Genomic DNA, 21,092 nt, shown 5'->3' on the forward strand with positions numbered 1-21,092 from the left:
TAAATGATGCGTATTCAACCTGACTTACTCCCACTTGTGAGTATGTTTAACTAGACATATCATTCCAGTCAAGCTCATAAGCTTATGCAGTATTCCCCTACCGTTGCAGTATGGGTATACTCTACGAAGCAGAGACACTCTCCGGGAGCTTCCGTGTCGGTGTCGGACATGTGTCGGACACCAACACTCGTCCGACACTCTTTTTTTATTATTTATTTATTTATAAATTTAAATCAAATTAATTTGATTGAAATAATCATAAAAATGATAATTTATCATGTATATATAAAAATATATATTTAATATATAACGTGTCCTAATGTGTCGAAATTCTCTATTTTTTGAGAAATGACGTATCGGCGTATCGTGTCACGTGTCAATGCCACTTAGGGTATACTTGAGTTTCTAGTAAAAAAGTAATGATCCTCTCTCCAAAACATTTAGAGTTTATCCATCAAAAACTGTCTGAGGAAGGAACCGAGCCGCAGTTCTCATACGGTTTCGTTCATGTGGATCAATTCAAATGCTTAGCATGACTAAATCAGGACTAATGCCCTTACAAGCCCAGAATCAACATAATAGTTAACAGTCTCAAGAGAGAACTACAAAAGATTACTCTACAAAAACAAAGCTAAGTATTCCCGACATGGTGACAACAAAAGAGAAGAAGATAAAACCACCAAGGATCAAGCTATATGTAACTTCGATTCTCTCTAAACAGCTTTTTTACTTCAAATGCTAACTGTTGCTTCTTAATCCTCAGAAAACATGGACTCGAAAGCAACTCTAATAGAGAATGTAACAGCAGCAGTAACTCGACCAACTTGAGGTGAGACATTATCACGCAGAACAAGGTTCCTCCCTCCCCAATTATTGTAGATGGAGGCATTCAAAGCCAGTTTCATCTCATACCTTTGGCATACTGAATAGCCATGTGAAATTCATAATCCCAAGCGCCAGCCAAAGCAGGACAATGCAAGACGTGCTCCCACATCTTTGAGCCTTTATGAATTTGCATAAAGTTGACTGGCCAGAGAAATTATTTAAGTACTCAGCCAAAAATGGAATCCCAACATTTTTCATAAAATAAACTGACCAGAGAAATTACTAAATACCTTCTTTTTCCCCATGACTTCGAGTAATAGTCGCAGACAGCCAAATTCCTGAAGTTGCCTGACTGTCATATAGCAAGTATTTCTGGGATCAAGAGTTGTACCACCTCTTTGATAACCAACATAAGAGCCATCAACCAGATTTCTCGCTTCTGAGCTTAGCTGCAAGACTTACTCCAGTTAATATAATTCGCCTGCACCTGCATATATGCATTCCAACAAATAAACAACAGTAAGAGCTGGAAGACAGGAAAGTGAACCCTCGGTTTCAAAATTTTTGCATAAGCAACGTGAAACTTCAATTTTGCAGAATCAAATGCGATAGCAGGAGCATCTTCAAGTTTATGATGAACATTTACAATGTGATGGACAGGGTGGTAAATCAGGTCACCAATCATTACATATAGCAGATGGAACCTCGAAATATAGCTTGGCGAAGGTTACATAGTGCTGCTTAAAGGACAACAGCGAACAAGGCATCTTTAATCAACAACATCAAGGAAAGAATAAAGTCAATGAAGAAAGTTTATCAGGTCACCAATCATTACACACAGCAGATGGAACCTCGAAATATAGTTTGACAAAAGTTACATAGTGCTGCTTAAAGGACAACCGATGAACAAGGCATCTTTAATCAACAACATCAAGGAAACAATAAAGTCAATGAAGAAAATTTAAGTTTCTAGGCCTTCCCTCAATTAGAGCCATTTTCTCACTGTGAGTGGTTTAGAATTGTCAAAATGCGCTCCCACAGAGGGTAGAATTCATGTCCATGCATCTAGAGTTGCTTGTACACCTGCCTCATAGATGCTAATATCTCTTGTTTACTTGCTTCATGACTCACATCACAGCCTTTGAATATAAAGCTAAGTTTCAATATTAACAATACTGAACTTGTGCGGGATTTTAATTTTAATACGTAGTTCCCATCCTAAGAATACAATCATTTCACATATTAGTCTTGATATTCGAATCACTTGATAATTGACATCAAAATAAATCTGTCTTTTCTTCTGATTCTCGTATAGAGATGATATGAGCCTATAAAGTCACATTTTGATTTTTGATCTCACACAATATCACGTTAGTGATATCCTTCAGACACTCATCAATCCTATCAAGGACCCAATTTTAACAACTGTTCTTGCTAGTGATCAATCTAAATCTTTTTAGCATATAAGTACAAAAGGAAGCAAAGAAGTAAATCCCAACAAACCTAAAGCTTTGGCACTTCAACGAGTTGGGTACGTTCCATATCCAAGAACAAACCGAGTTTTTAATCGAACTTGTCTTTAAGACCTCCGCAAATTCCTTCTCAATTCTCATAATTTATGAGGAGACAGTTACATTTTGGGATGGTAAGTATCATTGTTTCGAACAATTAAGACTTTTCAAATCAATCCAGTAATACCTACCCAATTGGCCACATAAACCGAATACTGAATTGCAGAATCCAACTTAAGTTCATGGAAGACCAGCTGCACGGACTAGCGAGCTACGACTCGTGGTCTACTCGACATACTTCCAAAAAACATACTAAGCTGATACTGCAATGACGATGCTACTTCGCGCTAATCCAAATTGTTCCGACTACCTTTTTTTCCTTTCCAACTTGCCGAACTCTATGAACTCAGTACTAAGTTCCAAACCTAATTAAGAGTGATATCCCTACAATTTAGTGCCTTTTGTGGTGGGTCAATCTACGGTTTGATGTTATCAAATCACGAGTTCCAAACAGCACAAGCCGCTCTCGAATCTGCAGCTACGTTACAGAACACCACCGAAAATCAACAGAACGTGAGCTACAAATGTGTGAGTACGAGGAAAACAGGGGTCAAAAACCGTAATTTCCGGGCGAAACGGAAAGAGATAGAGATGAACATGAAAGCGAGCGAGCGAGCCGTTGAGGGTTTTCGCTAGCGTACGGACAATTTCCACTTTATCCCGGGCCCGAAGCGCGGCTCTTCCTCCTCGTGGGCGAGCGGAAGAAGAAGCCAGGGCCTCTCCGACATCGACGCTTGGCGAGCGATCGCGGGACGGACGGTCGCCTCCCATGGCTTCCTCCGTCGGCTCCGCCGCCGTCGCCGCCGTCTCTCTCTCGACACGCCTATGTAGAACTAGAAAGTGACTGTAATTCTCTTTATGAGGCTATTAATAATTTCTCTGTTTTTTTTTTGAAAGTGTATTAATAATTCTCTTAAAATAAACGAGTTTCCCAGCAGAAATTTTACAATTTCTAAATAGTTCAAATATTTCGAATTATAAAAAAAATTAAATTACGCGAGCACGATATTTAAATTATGAAATGTAATGAAATAAAAATCAATTTGAAAAGATAGTTTCGAATTGATGAGGTTTTAACCGATGGAGAGGATCTTCATAAAAGCCTCCTCTCGAAAATAGCTTATTTCGTTTGGTTTTATTTTTTATTTTTTGAAAAATTATGGCAATAGTATTTTCTTATTTTGGTGTAAATTGGCTACCCTACTTGTTGGAAAAAGAAGCAAAAAATATCTCCTAGAAAAGTAGGAAGAGTTGGAATTAGGGTTATTTGGTACAATTTCTTTTTTTTTTCGGTAACGGTTGCGGCAATTTCAACTATGAAAATTTTTTCCGACCAAAAAGAAACTATAAAAAAATGTTATAATTTTTATAATGTGTAAGGCTAATGTCTCAGTACCTCGTAATTGAAGTACCTATGGAGTCGTATTAGCTTACAATCGCTTTTAAAAGACTATTTAATCCAATTTTAAGGTTTTATAAATTAAAAATATGTTTTACCAAATATACAACCTATTTGAGGCACAATTACCATACAACACAGTACGAGTTATAGTTTAACAATAGTTATATAAAATTGAGTTAACAAAAAATACGAGAAAGTAAAAACAAAAGGATTGCTTGTTGATAACCTCAATATAATGAAGAAGTAAGAAGCTCTTGAAGTTAAATGATCGTGAAAAGTTTAGTATTATTCGACGAAAACAACAAATCAGCCCGTGGTATAATGAAATGCACCAATGATTGAAGAAAATTATAGATTGAGCTTATCATTATTTCGTTTTAATTTTTTTTAACGTATGTAAGGTTGTTCGATTTAATTTAATAAAAAAGTTATCCATATGACGGACGCACTCCGTTATACAGGAATTGGCAAAAATCATCTCTAACGGAACACGATTTCAATCATTGCCGAAGATATTCCCAATCTTTGCTCCTAAATAAAAAAAGCAATCTTTGCTCTTGAATATAAAAGCAAACTGGCAAATGATCTCTAAAGTTTAACATCGATCGATCTACGGGCATCTTTGTTTCCACAATATTGAACGAGACAAAGCAACCCTAAATTTTTACAAGGGTATGCATTATTCAAAAACACTAATTTTTTTAATTAATTCATTACCTCACGTGTCACTGTTTACATAGAAATAGATGATTATTGGCCCAAAAATTCATCAGAAAAATCTTAGGGAAATTTTCAATTTGGGGCCCAAAGTGAGCCCATTTTCTCAAAATGGGGTCCCAAGTGCAATCAGTCTCAAAATGGGATCCCAATTGCCCAATCAGTCTCAATTTGGTACCCGAGTTCGCCGGCCGGCCAAATAGTCACCGGCTGCGAGTTTTTTTTACTGTTCCGGTGGCTGGAACAGTAATTTTTTACTTTTTAAATTTTTCTTTTGCTTTTTTTTTTCTTTTCCCTCCGCCGGCCCCGGCTATGGCCGGCGGAGGCTGCCCTCGCCAGCGTCGGGGAGGGCCGCCCAGCCTTCCCCGACGGCTCTCGCCCGACGCCACAAGCGAGGGTTGCCCTCGCCGACGTCGGGAAGGTGGGCGCCCTCGCCTCGGCCGGGCGGTCGAGGGCCGCCCCGCCTCGGCCGGGCGGGCGAGGGCGACCCTTGCTCCTCGCCGACGTCGGGGAAGGCTGGACGGCCCTCGGCCGACGCCGGCGAGGGCGACCCTCGCCAGATCCCACTCAGCCTCCTCAGCTCCTCCTCCGACAGCCTCAGCTTCGCTAGCGTGGGCGCCGCGGCCCCCTTCTCTTCCCACCTCCTCCTCTCCCTCTCCAGTTCTCTCTCCTTCCTCACCTTCCGCCTCAGCTCGCCGTACCTCTCCACGAAGCTGCCCGAGCCGAGCTCGGGGATGGGGTTCTCAGGCGTGCTCTAGCTCGTGTCGATCGTGTGGCCGAAGCGGTGCCCTCGCCGGATCTAGCGAGGGTCGCCCTCGCCAGCGTCGGGCGAGGGCCGCCCAGCCTTCCCCGACGTTGGCGAGGGCAACCCTCGCTTGGGCAGGCGAGGGTCGGCCCTCGCCTGTGGCGTCAGGCGAGGGCCGTCGGGGAAGGCTGGGCGGCCCTCGCCGGGGCGGCCCTCCCCGACGCTGGCGAGGGCAGCCTCTGCCGGCCATAGCCGAGGCCGGCAGAGGGAAGAGAAAAAAAAAATCAAAAAAAAAAATTAAAAAGTAAAAAATTATTGTTTCGGCCACCGGAACAGTAAAAAACTCGCCGCCGGTGACTATTTGGCCGGCCGGCGAATCCAGATACAAAAATGAGACTGATTGGGCACTTGAGACCCCATTTTGAGACTGATTGCACTTGGGACCCCATTTTGAGAAAATGGGCTCACTTTAGGCCCCAAATTGAAAATTTCCCAAAATCTTATATATATATCCTCGTGAACGAAATTTCACCGTAGCAGTAAAAAAACTTCCTAAGCCGTGGTCGAAAAGGAAAAGGAAAAAAAAAGAAATCCAAATCCTGCACAAAGTTCACACTTGCAATTGCCAATTTACCAAAACTCTCTCTCTTTTCTCTCTCTGTCTAACACAAAAACACAGAAAATCTTCTCTCTTCTCTCTCTCTCTAACCGCCTCAATCTCTCTCTGTCACACTCCTTCCCCCCATCCCTCCCGTTCCTCGCTTCGATTGCGAATGCGGCGGAGCCCTCGGCCCCCGCCCCCCCGCCGCCGCCCATGACCTAGCCCCCTGCCCCCCCGCCCCCTCCACTCGCCGGAATCCACCTGCCGGCGGTGTCTCCGACGAAGCGCCCGAGGCTTCCCCCTCCCCCTTCGTTTTCGGTTCGCGGGCGTTGAATCGGCTGGGGCTTCAATTGGGGAGGGGCTTTAGGGTTTCCGATTCTGGGTTTTTTGGGTGACCAATCGAGCGGCCTATGGCTGGAGGGCGCAAGAAGGGAGCGAGCAAGGACAAGAGTAAGCGTCAGTTGAGTTTGGGCGATCTCGTTCTTGCCAAAGTCAAGGGCCACCCTGCTTGGCCTGCCAAGGTTCGCGCTTTTTGCTCTGTATTCCCTTTGATTGTTTCGTGTTTTCTCATTTCTGTTTGGGTGTTCAAGCGCAAGTTTTTACTTTCTGTCTCTTTTTTTTTTTTTGCCTTCTCGCGGTTGGAAAATGGTTTAGTTCGATTTAATTCGGCTCATGTTGTGAAGTGAATAGGTGGTCGGCCGTTATGTTTGGGGAGGCTGGTCTTTTTGGATTTTCTTACTTGGTCGCATTGTGAACTGTTTCTGCCCGGCACTTCGGAAGTGAACCTTTCTGCTTGTATGTGGTTCTTTGGATTAGTTGGAAATAGAGGCGAATGAGGTTTAATTTTGCTTTTTTGGGTTTTCAAAACTGAATTGGCATATCCAAGCACTGTTCTATCGCGCTTTACCTCGTGGCTCACCAGTGATCTAGGTTTGCCTCTGGGCTATTCAGTTAGATCCGAAGTAGCTTTCTGTCTTCATGGTTTCTGATTGAAGCCTGATACTGTATAGATACATTGATTTTATTGACCATCTCAGTGTGATGCGGTGCGCATCTTTTGTATGATGGTTGCTCCGTGAATGATGATTGTTTTTATGTCTTCAGATTAGCAGGCCAGAGGATTGGCACCAGACCCCTGACCCGAAAAAGCACTTTGTGCATTTCTTTGGAACACAAGAGATGTAAGCTCACGAGCTGCTTCTACCACTTGTTTATTTATGTCTGAGTAGTTAGCTTAATGGCTTTATTGAGTTTTGTGTATAGTTTCATTCCTTTCATGCAGTAACTACAGTATCGTGTTCATGAGCGGCTCTCTCTCTCTGTTTTTTTTGGTAAACCTTAAGGTTATTAGACTGGCCCAGTTCATCCACTCCCGGTCCCTCATACCCCTCTTCTCTAAAGAAGCAGACACTAGCACAGACAGAAGAATGGAAGGGCAATTTGTTGATTAGAATCTCTTCCTTCTAGCACTTTGCCTTATGCCATGCTTTTGATCTTTTCTTTTTAAAGTATATCTCTATTGTCCCATGGGAAGTATCTTTTGATGAACCATAGAAAAAGCAGGTTGTATTCTAGCCTTAGTCATTAGTACGAGCTTTTGTTTTGAGGAGTGAAGTCACCCATTAGATCAAAGTGTGAGTCATAATTCATCTATACTCTTTAGATACAGATGAAGAGCTGTCTTCTTTTCCATGCAACTCCTCTACAGGCTATAATCTGTTGGTAAAGGAATACTGTATAAAGATGAAAGGACATGTAAAGTAAAGGTTACAGATTGAGCCTGCTTGGCTGTTACACTTGCAATCACTTGTATCAGTGATGATCATTTCTAGCAATACACTGTGGATTTGATATTTTGAAACTGCAAGTAGTAAAATTCTTAATCTTTGGAAATATTATGTTTAATCAAGGTTAAATTTTTCGGGATCTGTGGTAAGATTTCTCTGTCACTCTTTTTATGGTGATTTCTCCTTTTTCTTGTTGATCTTCCTTTTGCCTGCTTAAATTGTTGCATCTTTCTCTTGAGTTGTTTTTCTTTTCTCACCAAGTCTCTTTGATTGCTTTGCCATTTGTTTTTTTTTTGTTAAATATTATTTTGGATCCCAACCCCACTTTGGGGAAAATCTTTAGTAGGTTTTTTGAATAAATGCAAACTGTCAGATTTTTTATAGCCCACACTGGCTTCATGTTTTAGCATCTGCGACTCACTCATATTTTTGCAATTAAGTTGGATTTTGTTTTTTAGTCCGATTGTTTTGTGGTGTGGACACACAGACAGGATCAATGGATAGGCAAATACCCTGTGAAAACGCTTTCACAAGGTGGTTACTTCTTTGAACATAGTGGTTTGAGCATAATAGGACTGAAACAGAGAGGTGTCTATAACAAATGTGTTATACTTTGTATTAGTAGCTATTATGTCATTGTTGTCCTACTGAAGTTTCCACGAAAGCATTTGTCCTTGTAAGTTGGTCAATCACTATCAAGGTTCCCCTGCTCACATTGCGTTTGCCATTTACTTGAAATCTAGTGCAACAATTGTATTTTTATTTCATGTTGGCTGGAAAAGCAGGCTTTGGGAGTTGCATTTGGGTCACCCAGCAAATTAAAAAGGCCCCTACCTAAACGGCCCTTTCTTTTTTGCATCTTGTTGGTTTACGTGGTATTTTGATTTTTTAGTATGTCTTTTTATCAAGCTGAATTGCTATTAAAATATCTGTATTAGACTTTTATGGTTTTCAAAATAAAAATGGTACAGGTGAAGTTAACGTAATTCTTTCCATTTTTTTATAATTCATTCCTAATCTGATAAATTACACACAACTTGTTGTATAGCTTCACATACCATTTTGTAATTTGGTCATTTTTTCATTTATTGGCGTCACAGAGCTTTTGTTGCTCCTGTGGATATCCAAATATTCACTAGTGAGACGAGGACTAAGTTGGCGGCTCGATGTCAAGGTAAAACAGTCAAGTACTTTGCCCAAGCTGTTAAGGAAATATGCGCTGCGTTTGACGAGTCACAGAGAGAACAGTCAACTAGTATGAGAGGCGACACTGATGCATCTGACCAGGGGTTTGAAGTTGCTACTAATGATGGCTTAGAGCAGGAAGGGGCAGAGGTTGATGCAAGCATTGGACCTGATCCATATGGAAGCATTGAAGAAACAGGCAATGAGGACAGCTGTGGTGTGAGCTTAAAGTTGGCGACCTGTCGTCCTGAGCAACATGAAGGTGATCATCATGATGTTAAGCCTACTACATCATCCCATGATGATGGTGACTCGTCTCCTAGGGTTTTCCGTAGGAAGAAAGAAAAAGTAAAGGATAGCCTGCAGTCAAAGGAGAAGTTAAAGTTCAATATAGATGAAAATTCTCGCTCCACTAATCAGGATTCTGTTAGTTGCACAAAGCAGCTTGGTGGTGGATGCAGAGCATTGGCAAATGGGCATAAAGGAGAATGGGCTAGCGGGACAGCAAGCATATTGAAGAAAACAAGTGAAGAACGTAAAATTAATCGCACTCCTGTGACATCAATGAAGGAAGCTGGCTACTCTGGTGGTGCAAGTCATCTTGAGCAATTTAAAGGTCAAACCAAAGGAAAAGTGGTCTCTGGTGGCAGTAGAGAAGGATTTTCTTCGGATGCAGGAAAACTAGACTTGGGTGTGCCTGTTATGAGGAAGCCCAAAAAAACGAAAAAATTGGAAAAGAATTTTGAGGAAGCAGATGGCGAAGCAGAGATAGAGACAAACTCTGAGGATGAGGATGTGCTATTGGGGGATAGGGAGTTTGTGCTTGCACTCAAAAAACCTATTTCAGGGCTTAATGGTGCTCTACATCCTCACAAAGATTTGAAGCATGAAGATACAGGGTTGGATGCCAAGGGACATTTCAGAAAAAGCATGGACAAAACTTCTTCAAGTCCTAATGTTTACGGTGAAAAAGTAATTAAACAGTTTGAGGATAAAAAGTTTGTACTGCATGCGAGAGAAGGCGATTTAATTTCGAAAGGGGAAGTTGGTATTGTACGATCTGGCAGCTCTGGTGATGAAACTGTCCTACCACTGACAAAGCGGCGTCGCAGGGCATTGGAAGCTATGTCTGATTCTGCTAATTCAAGCATTGATGAAAAAGAGGAAAAGCATCGTTCACTAATGAAAAATAACGCGCCTTCTAGAAGCATTGAAAATTCAGTTAGTAGGACACAAAAGAAACGAAGAGCTGTTTGCCTTTTTGAAGAAGAGGATGGTGAAAAGCCTAAAACTCCAGTTCACGGGGGATCTTTCAAGAATGTTATGATTACGTCGAAGATTCTTGGAAATACTAAGGCTAGCGAGGTACGCCATGGGGGCTCGAATGCGGCACAGGAAAATGCTAAAAATGTAGCTGGAGTCGAAGATGGCAAACAAAAGAAAACATCGGAGGCACATGAAAAGATTTTATCTCCTTATAAGGCAAATGTGTCTGAGAAGAGATCTAAACTGGAAATATCTTCTCATGTCTCTAGTAGTCCAACGAAATCAGAATTTGAGCAGACATCACTTCAGAATGTTGAAGCAAACCTAATTTCTCCCAAGAAGTCTCCCCGAATTCTTCCAGTTACCAAACCAGTGCTAGAGCAGCAGAAACCTAATAAACACGTGGTTAAGCTAGCTAATAATGGAACACAAAGACAGGCTTCATTTGGTTCAGATAAGAGTTCAGTGCGGAGCTCCGATTTGTCAAAAAGTTCCCAAATTCATGCTACGTCTCAAAGAAATAAGGCAGCTTCCTCTGCAGAAAGGTTGAAGAGTACTCCCAGAACAAACACAAGGACAGGCGACTCATCCTCTCTGGCAGATAGTGGCACTGAGTGGAATGGTCTGCAAGATGAAAGGTAAGAATTTGTTGATGACTCTACTTTGCATTGCTTGTAGGGGTAGCTAATGGTCGTATTATCCGGTGACTCTATGTTGCTTATCGATGTCAGGACTGCTGAGTCTGCTACGTCTATGAAGCATCTCATTGCTGCTGCTCAGGCAAAACGAAGACAAGCTCATTCACAAAATGTCTCTTTTGCCAACTCTAGTTTTCCTACTTTTTCTTACCCCGATGCACAAGGACCGAGTCCTAGCCCCTCTGCTGTTCAGCATTTTATGCCTGCCTCCAGCAGCTTGATGCCATCAGAACCACGGGGAATGAATCATCAGAAGAGTTTGACTTCTCCATCTACTCTTGTTCCTCTTTATGGATCACAGAATCACATCGATGCTGAAGATGCTGAAGATAGAAGAGTTAGTTCTGCGCAAAGGCATCCCTTGGGCTCACTGAGTGGTGATACTGATGCAGCTGTTGCACGTGATGCTTTTGAAGGTATGATAGAAACCTTATCGAGGACTAAAGAAAGCATTGGACGTGCAACTCGGCTTGCAATCGATTGTGCCAAGTATGGAATTGCCCATGAGGTATGTCTTTTGGTGGAACAAGCTTTATCAGTTGCTAAGTATAAACCACACATGCAAAGTTATGGCTTTTATGTGGAAATGTTGACAATATGCATATGCTTTCCTTCCATCTTCTTGTGATGCTGTTTCTCAAAAGTAATCATTTTTCTAGTGTTTTGAAAGCAAAAGAAAAGCCGCATTGTGTTCTTTGGTGTCTTACTTGATAATTTGTTAAGATACCAAAGAATTTTTAGAATGGCTATTTAATTTTGACTAATGCCGGTTTGCTTATAAGTTCAACTTGCTCCGTTGTTCATGGGTTGGCATCCCCTTGGTGCCTTCAAATGATAAAATTTTATTGTTTACAAAAAAAGCTCAACTTGCTATGTTGTGATGCTGCTGGGAATGGATTTATGTGTTTGTTGTCGAGCACTGGCACCATGATGAATTCTGAATCTGAATTTAGCTTTTTGAGCAAAATTTGAGATGTCTAAAACTTTGGTGTTGGGGACTTGAATTTTCATTGATAGACTTCCATTGAAATGAATACTATAAAAATCTCGCTTTTGAGCTTTAGGAGCTACTATTAATTTTGTTTTGAGTTAGCAGAAAATTGAGGTGACGAAAGCTCTAATTTGGTAATGTTAATTTGCTCATTTCCGTCATGCCAACAAGATCTGATAATCTTTGATTACTCAATGTTATTTAGATCAGGATAGAATAGGTCTCCCCTAGCATTGAAGGTAGAAAAAGTCTATTAAATAGTACCTGTTGTTCTCAGGGTGGAGTATACTGTGCAACTTGAAGGCAGTCTGAGATTCTATGTTGAGCTTGTTCTTGTGATAATAATTTTTGGTTTTATGGAGGCGGGTTTATGTTTCGACAGAGGCCTGAGACTTTGCTTTAGTGGAAAGTTGTAAAATGCATAATTAAGTGCATATGTTGATTTCACATTCTATACTTAGAATATGAATTTCTGGATCCTTGACCTTTTCCTTTCTCATTTTGGAGTCAAAAGGATTTGTAGATACATTAAGCGTTTGGATTTTACTCCTTAGTTTGTTTGATAGGACAGGGATAGAAAGGGCATTATAGCTGTGGTCTACATAGTGCTTCATATAGCATTTCTAAGAAGAATAAAGGAGGAAAGTCTTTTTGCTTTTGCGCAAGATTTAACTCCAATTGAAGTTTGTAACTTCTCCACCACTTTTATGATCAAGCGACGTTTTCATATTTGTGGGTGTCGCTAGTTTTCTATGTGAAGTACAGTGGTCGATTTGCCTGACTCATATCATGAATTTTTGGCTGCCTTCAATTGTTATCATGGGTGAGCTTTCTCTAGTACAAACTTAAAGTTTTAAGATGTTTTGGATGGTAGAAAAGAGTTTCCAGTCTTTTTCTAAATGTTACTGCGATAAATAATCAGTATTATACTATTGGTCTCCTGCAATAGTGCGGGACAAGAAAACCTTTTTTATATGGCCTTTATGAATGAAAATATTGGAGGTCTTTGTTTACCACCATCCGGGTGTTATGCTATATTATAGTTATAGATGCCTGGATTTGTCAAGCTAGGTATATAAGGGAATCTCATTTTAGATTGTCTAATGTCAATAGGTTGTTTGGCACGCATAATATTGGCCTTTGCGATATTCTTGTGTGTGTTAAGTCTCCTATATTTAAGAGCAATGTATTTCTGTCAGTGATTTTACATGGAAGTCCTCTCATTTGAGTTGTGAACGAATTTTGAAATGGAGTTTATTTGATCATTTTTTGCAGGTTGTGGAACTTCTTATTCGGAAATTGGAAAGTGAGCCTAGTTTCCATAGAAGAGTGGACTTGTTTTTTCTTGTTGATTCTATTACTCAATGTTCGCATAACCAGAAAGGTGAGTTAATTAGCTATGAGCATACGAATGTTGCTAGTCCATTTTTTTCTTTTTGGTTCTTGTTCCCTGTTTTGGAGGTTTGATAAAGCCGGGAGTGAAGAGGTCTTTTGGAGAAGAGAGAAAGCGGGGCACCGGGGGGGGGGGGGGGGGTTGGTTGTCAGGCCTCTGCTCTAGCTGTTTTGGCATGAAATAAAGTAGGAAACTCCTTTTTTTATCACTGAAAAATTAGGAACTTCTTACAAAGTTAAACTTGGGGAAGGGGTTTTCTTGGTCTGGCCGAATGATGTTAGCATGGTCCTAAATTTTTTAAGCACGAAATAGCATATCTTCGAAATGCTTTTGACTTTCTAAGGAGTAAGAGGCATGATTACAAGCATTCTTGAAGATAAAGCCTAAAACCAGATTGGACAGAAGTGACTAGTTTTCTTACCTGTTCCTCTCCCCCACCAAGGATGTGGAGACCAAAGAGTTCATGATTGATTCTTTTATTTCAATCTATTTTCCTAGCCAAACAAAAAGAAAAGAAGACTAGGTCAAAAAGCTATAGCATTTAATGATACATTTGTCACAGTAAAATCCGACCACAGCAAGCTTATTAATTCAAGGATTAGTCTACAGATTTTTTTCATTTATTGACTCTGGATTTCCGGAAGCAGCAAGACAAGTGTGTATTTATTCAGTGGTTTTGTTCAAACTTTAGGTATTGCGGGAGCATCGTACATTCCTACTGTTCAAGCAGCTTTATCGCGTCTTCTTGGAGCTGCTGCGCCACCTGGAGCTGCTGCTCGTGAAAATCGCCGCCAATGTCTCAAGGTTTTTTTTGTTAAATTTCGGTGGGGGAGTTTTCCTTTAAATTTTCATTTTTTTCCCTAAAGTTAATCTTCCCTCCTTATTAGGTTTTACGGTTGTGGCTTGAGAGGAAGATCTTGCCTGAATTTATTCTTCGGCAGTACATGGATGACATTGGAGTGTCGAATGATGAAACAACTAGTGGAACCTCACACAAACGTCCTTCTCGTGCTGAACGTGCCGTGGATGATCCCATTAGGGAAATGGAAGGCATGATGGTTGATGAATATGGGAGGTTTGTGACGTCCTTCTCGTCTTTCTTATATTTTGGTATGATTTTTTACCTTGTCTTGTGTCTTCGTACTAAGGTTATGTCCTCTTTGGATAACATGGTCCAAATGGACTCTCAAGATAAGCTAGCTAGGCTAAGCAAAAAAGTGAGAAATCTGATGGTTTGGCATGCCGCATGAGCAATTCGCATGCTTAGGTTGTTGGATAATTCTTGATATTACCCATCTGCATTGGCTTGTTCACGTCAAAGTTCAGCATTCCTGCTTTACTCATCTTTTGTTATTATATCTGCATTATACTTTGAGACCTGGACATGCAGCATCAGTTCAATTATTTTTTGTTAAATCTGGAGGAAGTTGGTAATGGAGACATATACTGTGGAGATTTTACTTCTCCTTGGTGGGTTTCATTCTTCCTGACTGTGGACAGGAAATCCGAAAAAGGGGAAACCATCACTTCTTCTGAACTTCTCGTTTCTCATAGATATGAAATGTTGGTTAAGGTGTATGGAGCCTTGCCTCCTGCCTCCTGCCTCTTCAGCCTGGCCTAATGCCTATAGTTATAACTAATTTACAGACAACGATAAGTTATTGGTTTGCAGTCTTTTTATTCAGTTTTGTAGTTTCAGTTAGCAGATTCCCATATAACTTTTAAGTGAGATACAAACATAATATGGCCATAACATCCTCTTATGATCCATAAATGATTTCAGCCTGGGAAAATGGGAGGACATATGGTCTATATATTCCTGAAGCTGAAGTTGTTTATATAAATTTTATGTGGTTAGGTTTGTAAATGGCTTGCCATCCCCTTTGGTGCCTTTTAAATTAATTATCTAACTATTTAAGAAAAAGAAGAAGTTAAATGTGGGTAGGTTACAGGCTATTCTTGGCACTATCTTAACTACTTTCCACTGCTTGTGTAAGTGTGTTAACATGCCGCGAGTTATGGACAGTAGACTGCAAGAGTCATAGTTTTTCACACTCATCCTCTTTCCCCACGAAATCCTGCGGTATTTAGATTCTTACCCTTGGACCCCAGTTGACAGCCTTGCAATTAAAAGCAGAGAGCGTTGTCCTATTATTTTGAGGATGCTTTCGGTGCTATGCTAAGCTCATTAGGATTATGGTCAGAATTCCAACCAATCAATAAATCAGATTACGGGGTACCATTTGTTTGAATTTGCATCAACTGCATTGAAGGAAACCTTCACTATATGGATAGACATGCAATCTATTGAACAATTACTCAGGTGTGAATGGAGTCTTAAAGATCACGGGAAAGTCATAAAACTTTAGTTTCTTTTGATTGCTGAAAATCATCAAACATTGCTCTCCGTTAGTAATTTGGGTAGATATCGGTTTCTGTATGTTTGATAATACTTTCCACTGGACTCTTAGAATATGTAGCAGTTGCTACTGTTAATTTTTTGGTAATTATTTTTCTGCATCTTTGATTGCAAGTTGAACTCTATTGGAATATACTGCTTCGTTTACATGTGTAGTGCCTTATCTCATAGCTTGATTGCAATGGCTGTAGAATGTTGAGATAGACATTTATTATGCTGTTTTACTTCTGAAGTCCGTGACCTACTGTGGCAGTGTTTTTATAGGTCTTTTGGTTTTCTAACCTTCACCTTCTATTATCGCAAATCATTTGACTCTCGCTTTTTTACCAGCAATGCTACATTTCAGTTGCCTGGTTTTCTACCATCTCATGTATTTGAGGATAATGATGACGAAGAAGATCATGAAGATCTTCCTAGTATTCCCTGTAAAGAAACAATTGATGCGTCACCAGTTGAGTCCACCCTTGGATCGGCGGAGCAAAGAACATTTGAAGTTACTCCAAATGACAGGAGACATTGCATCTTAGAGGACGTGGATGGTGAACTTGAAATGGAGGATGTTTCAGGGCCCCCTAGGGAAGAAAAACCCTGGATCCCTCATGATGTTGAAATGGAATCACAGGAGCCTGGATCTGACATGCTGCATGTGTCTGTCCCCGCCAATTCTGACGAGTTCACCTCTCTTTCAGAGGGCTCACCACCATTGCCACTTGACTCTCCCCCTCCACCTCCTCCTTTGCCATCTTCTCCTCCTCCGCTTCCTCCGCTGCCGCCACCACCGCCGTTATCCCCCTCTCCGCCACCGCCACCACCTCCATCTCAGCCATCTCTCCCGCCACAGTTACCTCTTCCTCCAGCACCTCCCTTGGGGCCTCCTCCCATAATGGTAACGCAAACACCAATGCCACCTCACCATTCACTTCCATCTCAGTCACTTGTGTCGCTTCAGTCATCCTTCCATTCTTCACCACATTTGGCATATCAACCAACTCTTCCTCGTGAATACTGTGCTCCCCCTACTGTAAGCTTTGTTTATTTTATTCCTGTTATTTCTCAGTGTTTTATTAGAGTTCACCTTTGGCTCACACTTCTATATTGCAGGGAAACCAGTCAGTGCAAATGACTGCAAATAATCCTCATGGGCTTCCTCTTGATGCTTCTGCAAAGGGTGACTTAGCAACCCAGCAATCACCGTACTTTGCTTCGGCTGGGGGCAGCTGTCAAGAATCTTCTGGATTTAATGTTTCAAGGAGGCCGGATTATGGGCATGGTGATTCTTATCTAAATCCTCAAGCTTCTCAAGTCAATCAACAGTTTCAACAAGGAAGTAGGCCTTATGCTCAAAGACCCTTGCATGCTGTGCCACCTCAAACTGGAGCAACTAATTATTCATATGCAAACCCTCCCCTTCAGCAACATCCTCAGCACCCATACCCTCACCAGTTCGCTTTGCCACCCTCTGATAGTGGGAGGCGATTTGGCACTGATGAACCATGGAGAATGAACTCTGGTGAATTTAATAGCGATCAGAATGGTCCTTGGACAAATGGAATAAGAGGTTCTTCAGGATCGGGTGGAGTTTATCCTCAAGAAGGTACTGTACGACTATTGTTAATATGTCTACTAGTGTTCTTGTAGTGCTAAACAATTTTGTGCGCAACATACTGGTATGCTATGGTTTTTGTTGCATCACATCATGTTTGCGTGATAAGTAACTCTATTTAATCACGGTTGTGTTAGTAAGTGTTTGAATCCTTATTTCATGTGCACCGGGAGCTCTTGGACTTAAATGTTTATCAAGGGAACCCAAACGTTGGTCTTCCTTCAAACCTCTTTTCTATTGATTCCACTGGTTCTCTTTAATCAAAGGGGTTATTGTTTAACTAGTTCTACCCCCAACTTTTGGTGTCTTTCAAGTTGACCAGTAATTTAAGTATAACTATTAGGTATTAAGAAATACAGGAATGGAAGTGTATGTGAGTTTGGAGATTCTCTCCATCCAGATGTCTAATAGTGGAGCAAATCTCCATTCCTCTTAACTCTTCTCTGGACTAGTTTCGGTTTGTTTATTGTTAACAGTGTAGACAATCTGGAATGTCCTCCTTACATGCATGTTGAGATGAAATGAGTGGACCTAGATAGTAACGACAGATTTTCTCCCAAGTTGCATGTTTGATTGAGCATGTGTAAATTGAACTGCCTTTGATGTTTTGGACAATTCAAGTGAACTGCTTGTTTGTTGGACTACTTAGTTTTTTTATTTTTTTTGGTTGAATGGACTACTTAGTTGAATGCTCACATGTGCTCACATGTGTATGCTCGATTTTCGCTCTTTCAAATGTCTTATATATTCCCATGTGCTTCTTGCCAATAAAGTTTGCTCAAAATTTGTCTCGTGGGTTCCTGGGAAAATGCAAGTTAATGAAGATACATGTTTGTTTATGAGAAGATATTCTGCAGGTTTCACTATATGTTACTATGGCAGGTTACTTTCGGCCTCATTTTGAAAGACCGCCGATGAATAATGTGGGTTTTCAGCTTTCATCAACAAACAATCATTCAGCTGTGCCGCCAGCCCCAGGTAATGATATGTTCTTGGACAACTGGATTAACATTTCCAGTGAATTTTTTTTACCTTTATTATAGTTAGGCTCCAACAATTACCTAGAATGACTGTTTTATTCATTAATTTTGCAGGTCATGGTCCTAACATGATGCAAAGTAGACCAAACGTATCTGCCCTTAATATGTGGAGACCAGCTTAAGGAACGTGAAGATAGACTCTCAGATAACCTGGTGAGTTACTTGGTAGAGAAATCTGCTTCTGCCAGGATTATCCTGTCTAGTCCCATTAGTGAAGTTGTCTTTCTATTTCACAACCGCCCCCCCGCCCCCTCCCCCCCCCCCCCTCCCTGTGATATTATTAAAGGAAATGACTATAAAAGATTGGGCCTCATGTCCCGTTTTTTCAAGTGTGTCCTATGGTTAGAGTCCTTGGATGCCAAGCACGAATATTTTGCAGCTTTTGGGAGAATAAATTGGACAAACATCTGAAGCTTAACATTGCTTTCAATGGAGACCACTTTATTTTTCTTATTCAACTACCTTTGCAAATGGTTTGAATGCTGAGGCCTCACTATGAAAGTCATCATAATTTTGTGGCAGTACAAAAAGACAACTAGGCTGCCGAGGATAGTCTTTGGTCTTAACTTTTTCTCTTTAAAAAATGTGCTTGTTTTTATTTTAATGGAGTCTATTGTTTTAGACTTTCAGAATGATGTTGATAAGAAATAACCTAATACAGTCTGGCCAAATGATGTTCACGTGCCATAACTGTTATGTTTTTGCTTATATGTACCATATTCTTTGTGAAGTTCCAATCAGATGAGTTGGACAGTTTTTTCCTTGAGTTGTATGTTACACATAAAAAACAGATGCACTTGTGGAAATGTCTTGATCTTATGTTTTGGTTTTCCAATTTCAGTGTTGCGGGTACTTGAACAATTTGGACTGCTTCAACCACTCAAAATGCAGTGTTGAAGGATGTTGAGACTTGCAGGACGGTGTATATTGTAGTCTTTCCTGCGAAATGTATCCTGGGAAAATCCGTGTATAGGCCCATGTTTTTTGGTTAGTATATCTTGTTCTCAATACTTGTAATTATGCAGGTAAATTGTACAAGAAACAATTTTTGAAATGAAAAAGAATAGTTGGCAATTCATCTTTCCTTCTTTATTTCTCCGCGAAAGTTTCATGATTGAACATTTTCAGATGCCTTTAGTCGTCTCATAGGTGTGATTTAGCCAGTCCATGGATTTTCTGGATTATCTCCTCTTCTGGAAGTTGGTTATATTATTGCTCATGTAAACGTATATCGTTGCTAGTCTTGAACCCTTTGCCACATGGCTTCATGGAACTGGACCCTTGTGTTTCGTTGGCCTTCTCAAGCCAACATTTTGCTGCCTGAGCTCCACCTCGCCATTTTCCCGTGCCATTGCGTGGTGATACCCTACTATCTAATCCTGGTAAACCACCCATCCTGCCTTTCCATGTCCTATAAACTCGTGTGTAACTATGACAAGAGGCAAACCTCACTCTGGTCAATTCGTGGATGGCTTGGATCATCCCCCTTAAAAGAATGATAATCGCAGCCTGTTAAGAGGAAAAGATGATGGACAAAAGATGCAGTTTTCTGCTAGGTACGACTTTTTAGCTCTGCTGATAATTTCGTCTCTCAGTTATGTAGTTTCAGCAGTAAGAGCGCGCTTAGAACTTCATTGGTCAATTTTTTTTTCTCAACAATCATTTGGATGATTATATGCATCTATGACTGCTCCAATGTTCGGATTTGCCTCCCAGCACACATGTACTGAATGGCACTGTGATCTAAATCATCTTTGGCATTTCTTTTCTAAGATCCTGCAGTGCAGTTTAATTGTTTTTCTTTTCTTGTCTTTTCTTTTCTTCTTTTTAAGTAAGGAAAGTTTTAATTTGTGTTAATTTATGCTTGAATTAACCAAATCCTTCTTCTCTCGGATGTATCCGAGTGTTGCATTATAATCAGATATAATTAATTGTGTAGTCAGGCCAAGGTCATTCAGGTGTGCTTTTGGAGATGGATATGTTTACAAAGAGTGTGGGGGTTTCCAATTAAGCACGTTTCTCGGATTCCGGACTTGCTTGATTGCCGTGTTTGTCTGTTTGGCATTATGTATGGTAATTCTTTTTCTTTTTTATTTTTATTGCAATGATGCCGCGATCTGAGAGTGATGCTGCGACTGGCTTTTAGGGTATTTGCTATTTGCTTGCAGTCTAGACAAAAATGTTCCACTTATACTTGATTATGAAGACATGGAGTTGTGACTGATACGGGCAGTCTAAAAGTTGAATTCATAAAGCTTTGAGGAAACTACTAAACATTTCAGGTGGGTGCACGTCTTGATTCTACATAACTAGGAAAGATTTCATATTTGTTATGTGCTTGATTGTTTTTCTTCTCTCTTTGGTTTATTTCTTTTCGGAATCTTGTCATCTTCCGAATTAGCTTTTACTTCCATCGGATTGAAGTAGTGGTACTTGCGCGTGACCGGATAATAGAGAGATCGTCATGTAAAGCAGAAGAATATTAACCTTTCAGTATATGAGCCCGAAGTTTGGTTGCCTAACTAACACAGCTTTTGACCGAATCTCTGGGGATATCAGCTGTTCTTCAATTTGCCGTTTGCCGACCGAATGAATTTTAGTCAATTGGTTGAAGAACACGACATGAGCTGAGAAATGGAAAATGGTAAGCCTTTTCAATGCTAGGATTCTACGTTAATACTTCAAAATGTGCCAATATTTTTTCCCATACTATGTGTTGATGTCATTCAAACATTACCACCTCATAATCTTTTGTAGTAAAACGAAAAATTTCTTTCATTTCTCCATTCTTCCTTTTTTTCCTTCACAAAATCACCTTTTTCCAAACCGAATCTTGACTGCGTAACTCG

General features: G+C 40.6%; 1 protein-coding gene and 1 pseudogene across 1 annotated transcript; one reads left to right on the forward strand and one right to left on the reverse strand.

Moving 5' to 3' along the window:
- Positions 1-658: 658 nt before the first annotated feature.
- LOC115663356 (uncharacterized) lies at positions 659-3,200 on the reverse strand (annotated as a pseudogene).
- Positions 3,201-6,084: 2,884 nt separating this feature from the next.
- LOC115678008 (ENHANCER OF AG-4 protein 2) lies at positions 6,085-19,317 on the forward strand. Its single transcript, XM_056313337.1, has 12 exons — positions 6,085-6,382; positions 6,966-7,042; positions 8,749-10,737; positions 10,831-11,305; positions 13,064-13,172; positions 13,873-13,985; positions 14,069-14,256; positions 15,931-16,621; positions 16,702-17,194; positions 18,086-18,181; positions 18,298-18,396; positions 19,085-19,317. Exons 1-11 carry the CDS (start codon positions 6,272-6,274, stop codon positions 18,363-18,365), a joined length of 4,410 nt encoding a protein of 1,469 aa, XP_056169312.1. The 5' UTR covers positions 6,085-6,271; the 3' UTR covers positions 18,366-18,396; positions 19,085-19,317.
- Positions 19,318-21,092: the final 1,775 nt, after the last annotated feature.

Source organism: Syzygium oleosum, unplaced genomic scaffold (assembly GCF_021117445.2).
Source record: "Syzygium oleosum isolate NSW1041296 unplaced genomic scaffold, Sole_v2.1 Sole_v2.07, whole genome shotgun sequence".
Taxonomy (NCBI): Eukaryota; Viridiplantae; Streptophyta; class Magnoliopsida; order Myrtales; family Myrtaceae; genus Syzygium; species Syzygium oleosum.

What these genes read in the sequence shown, in the direction of transcription:
- LOC115678008 (XM_056313337.1), top strand. Translation starts at nt 6,272, where the DNA reads ATGGCTGGAGGGCGCAAGAAGGGAGCGAGCAAGGACAAGAGTAAGCGT. An exon ending in AGTATGGAATTGCCCATGAG is followed by an intron (nt 11,306 to 13,063) that starts GTATGTCTTTTG and finishes CATTTTTTGCAG; the next exon opens with GTTGTGGAACTTCTTATTCG. An exon ending in AATACTGTGCTCCCCCTACT is followed by an intron (nt 16,622 to 16,701) that starts GTAAGCTTTGTT and finishes TCTATATTGCAG; the next exon opens with GGAAACCAGTCAGTGCAAAT.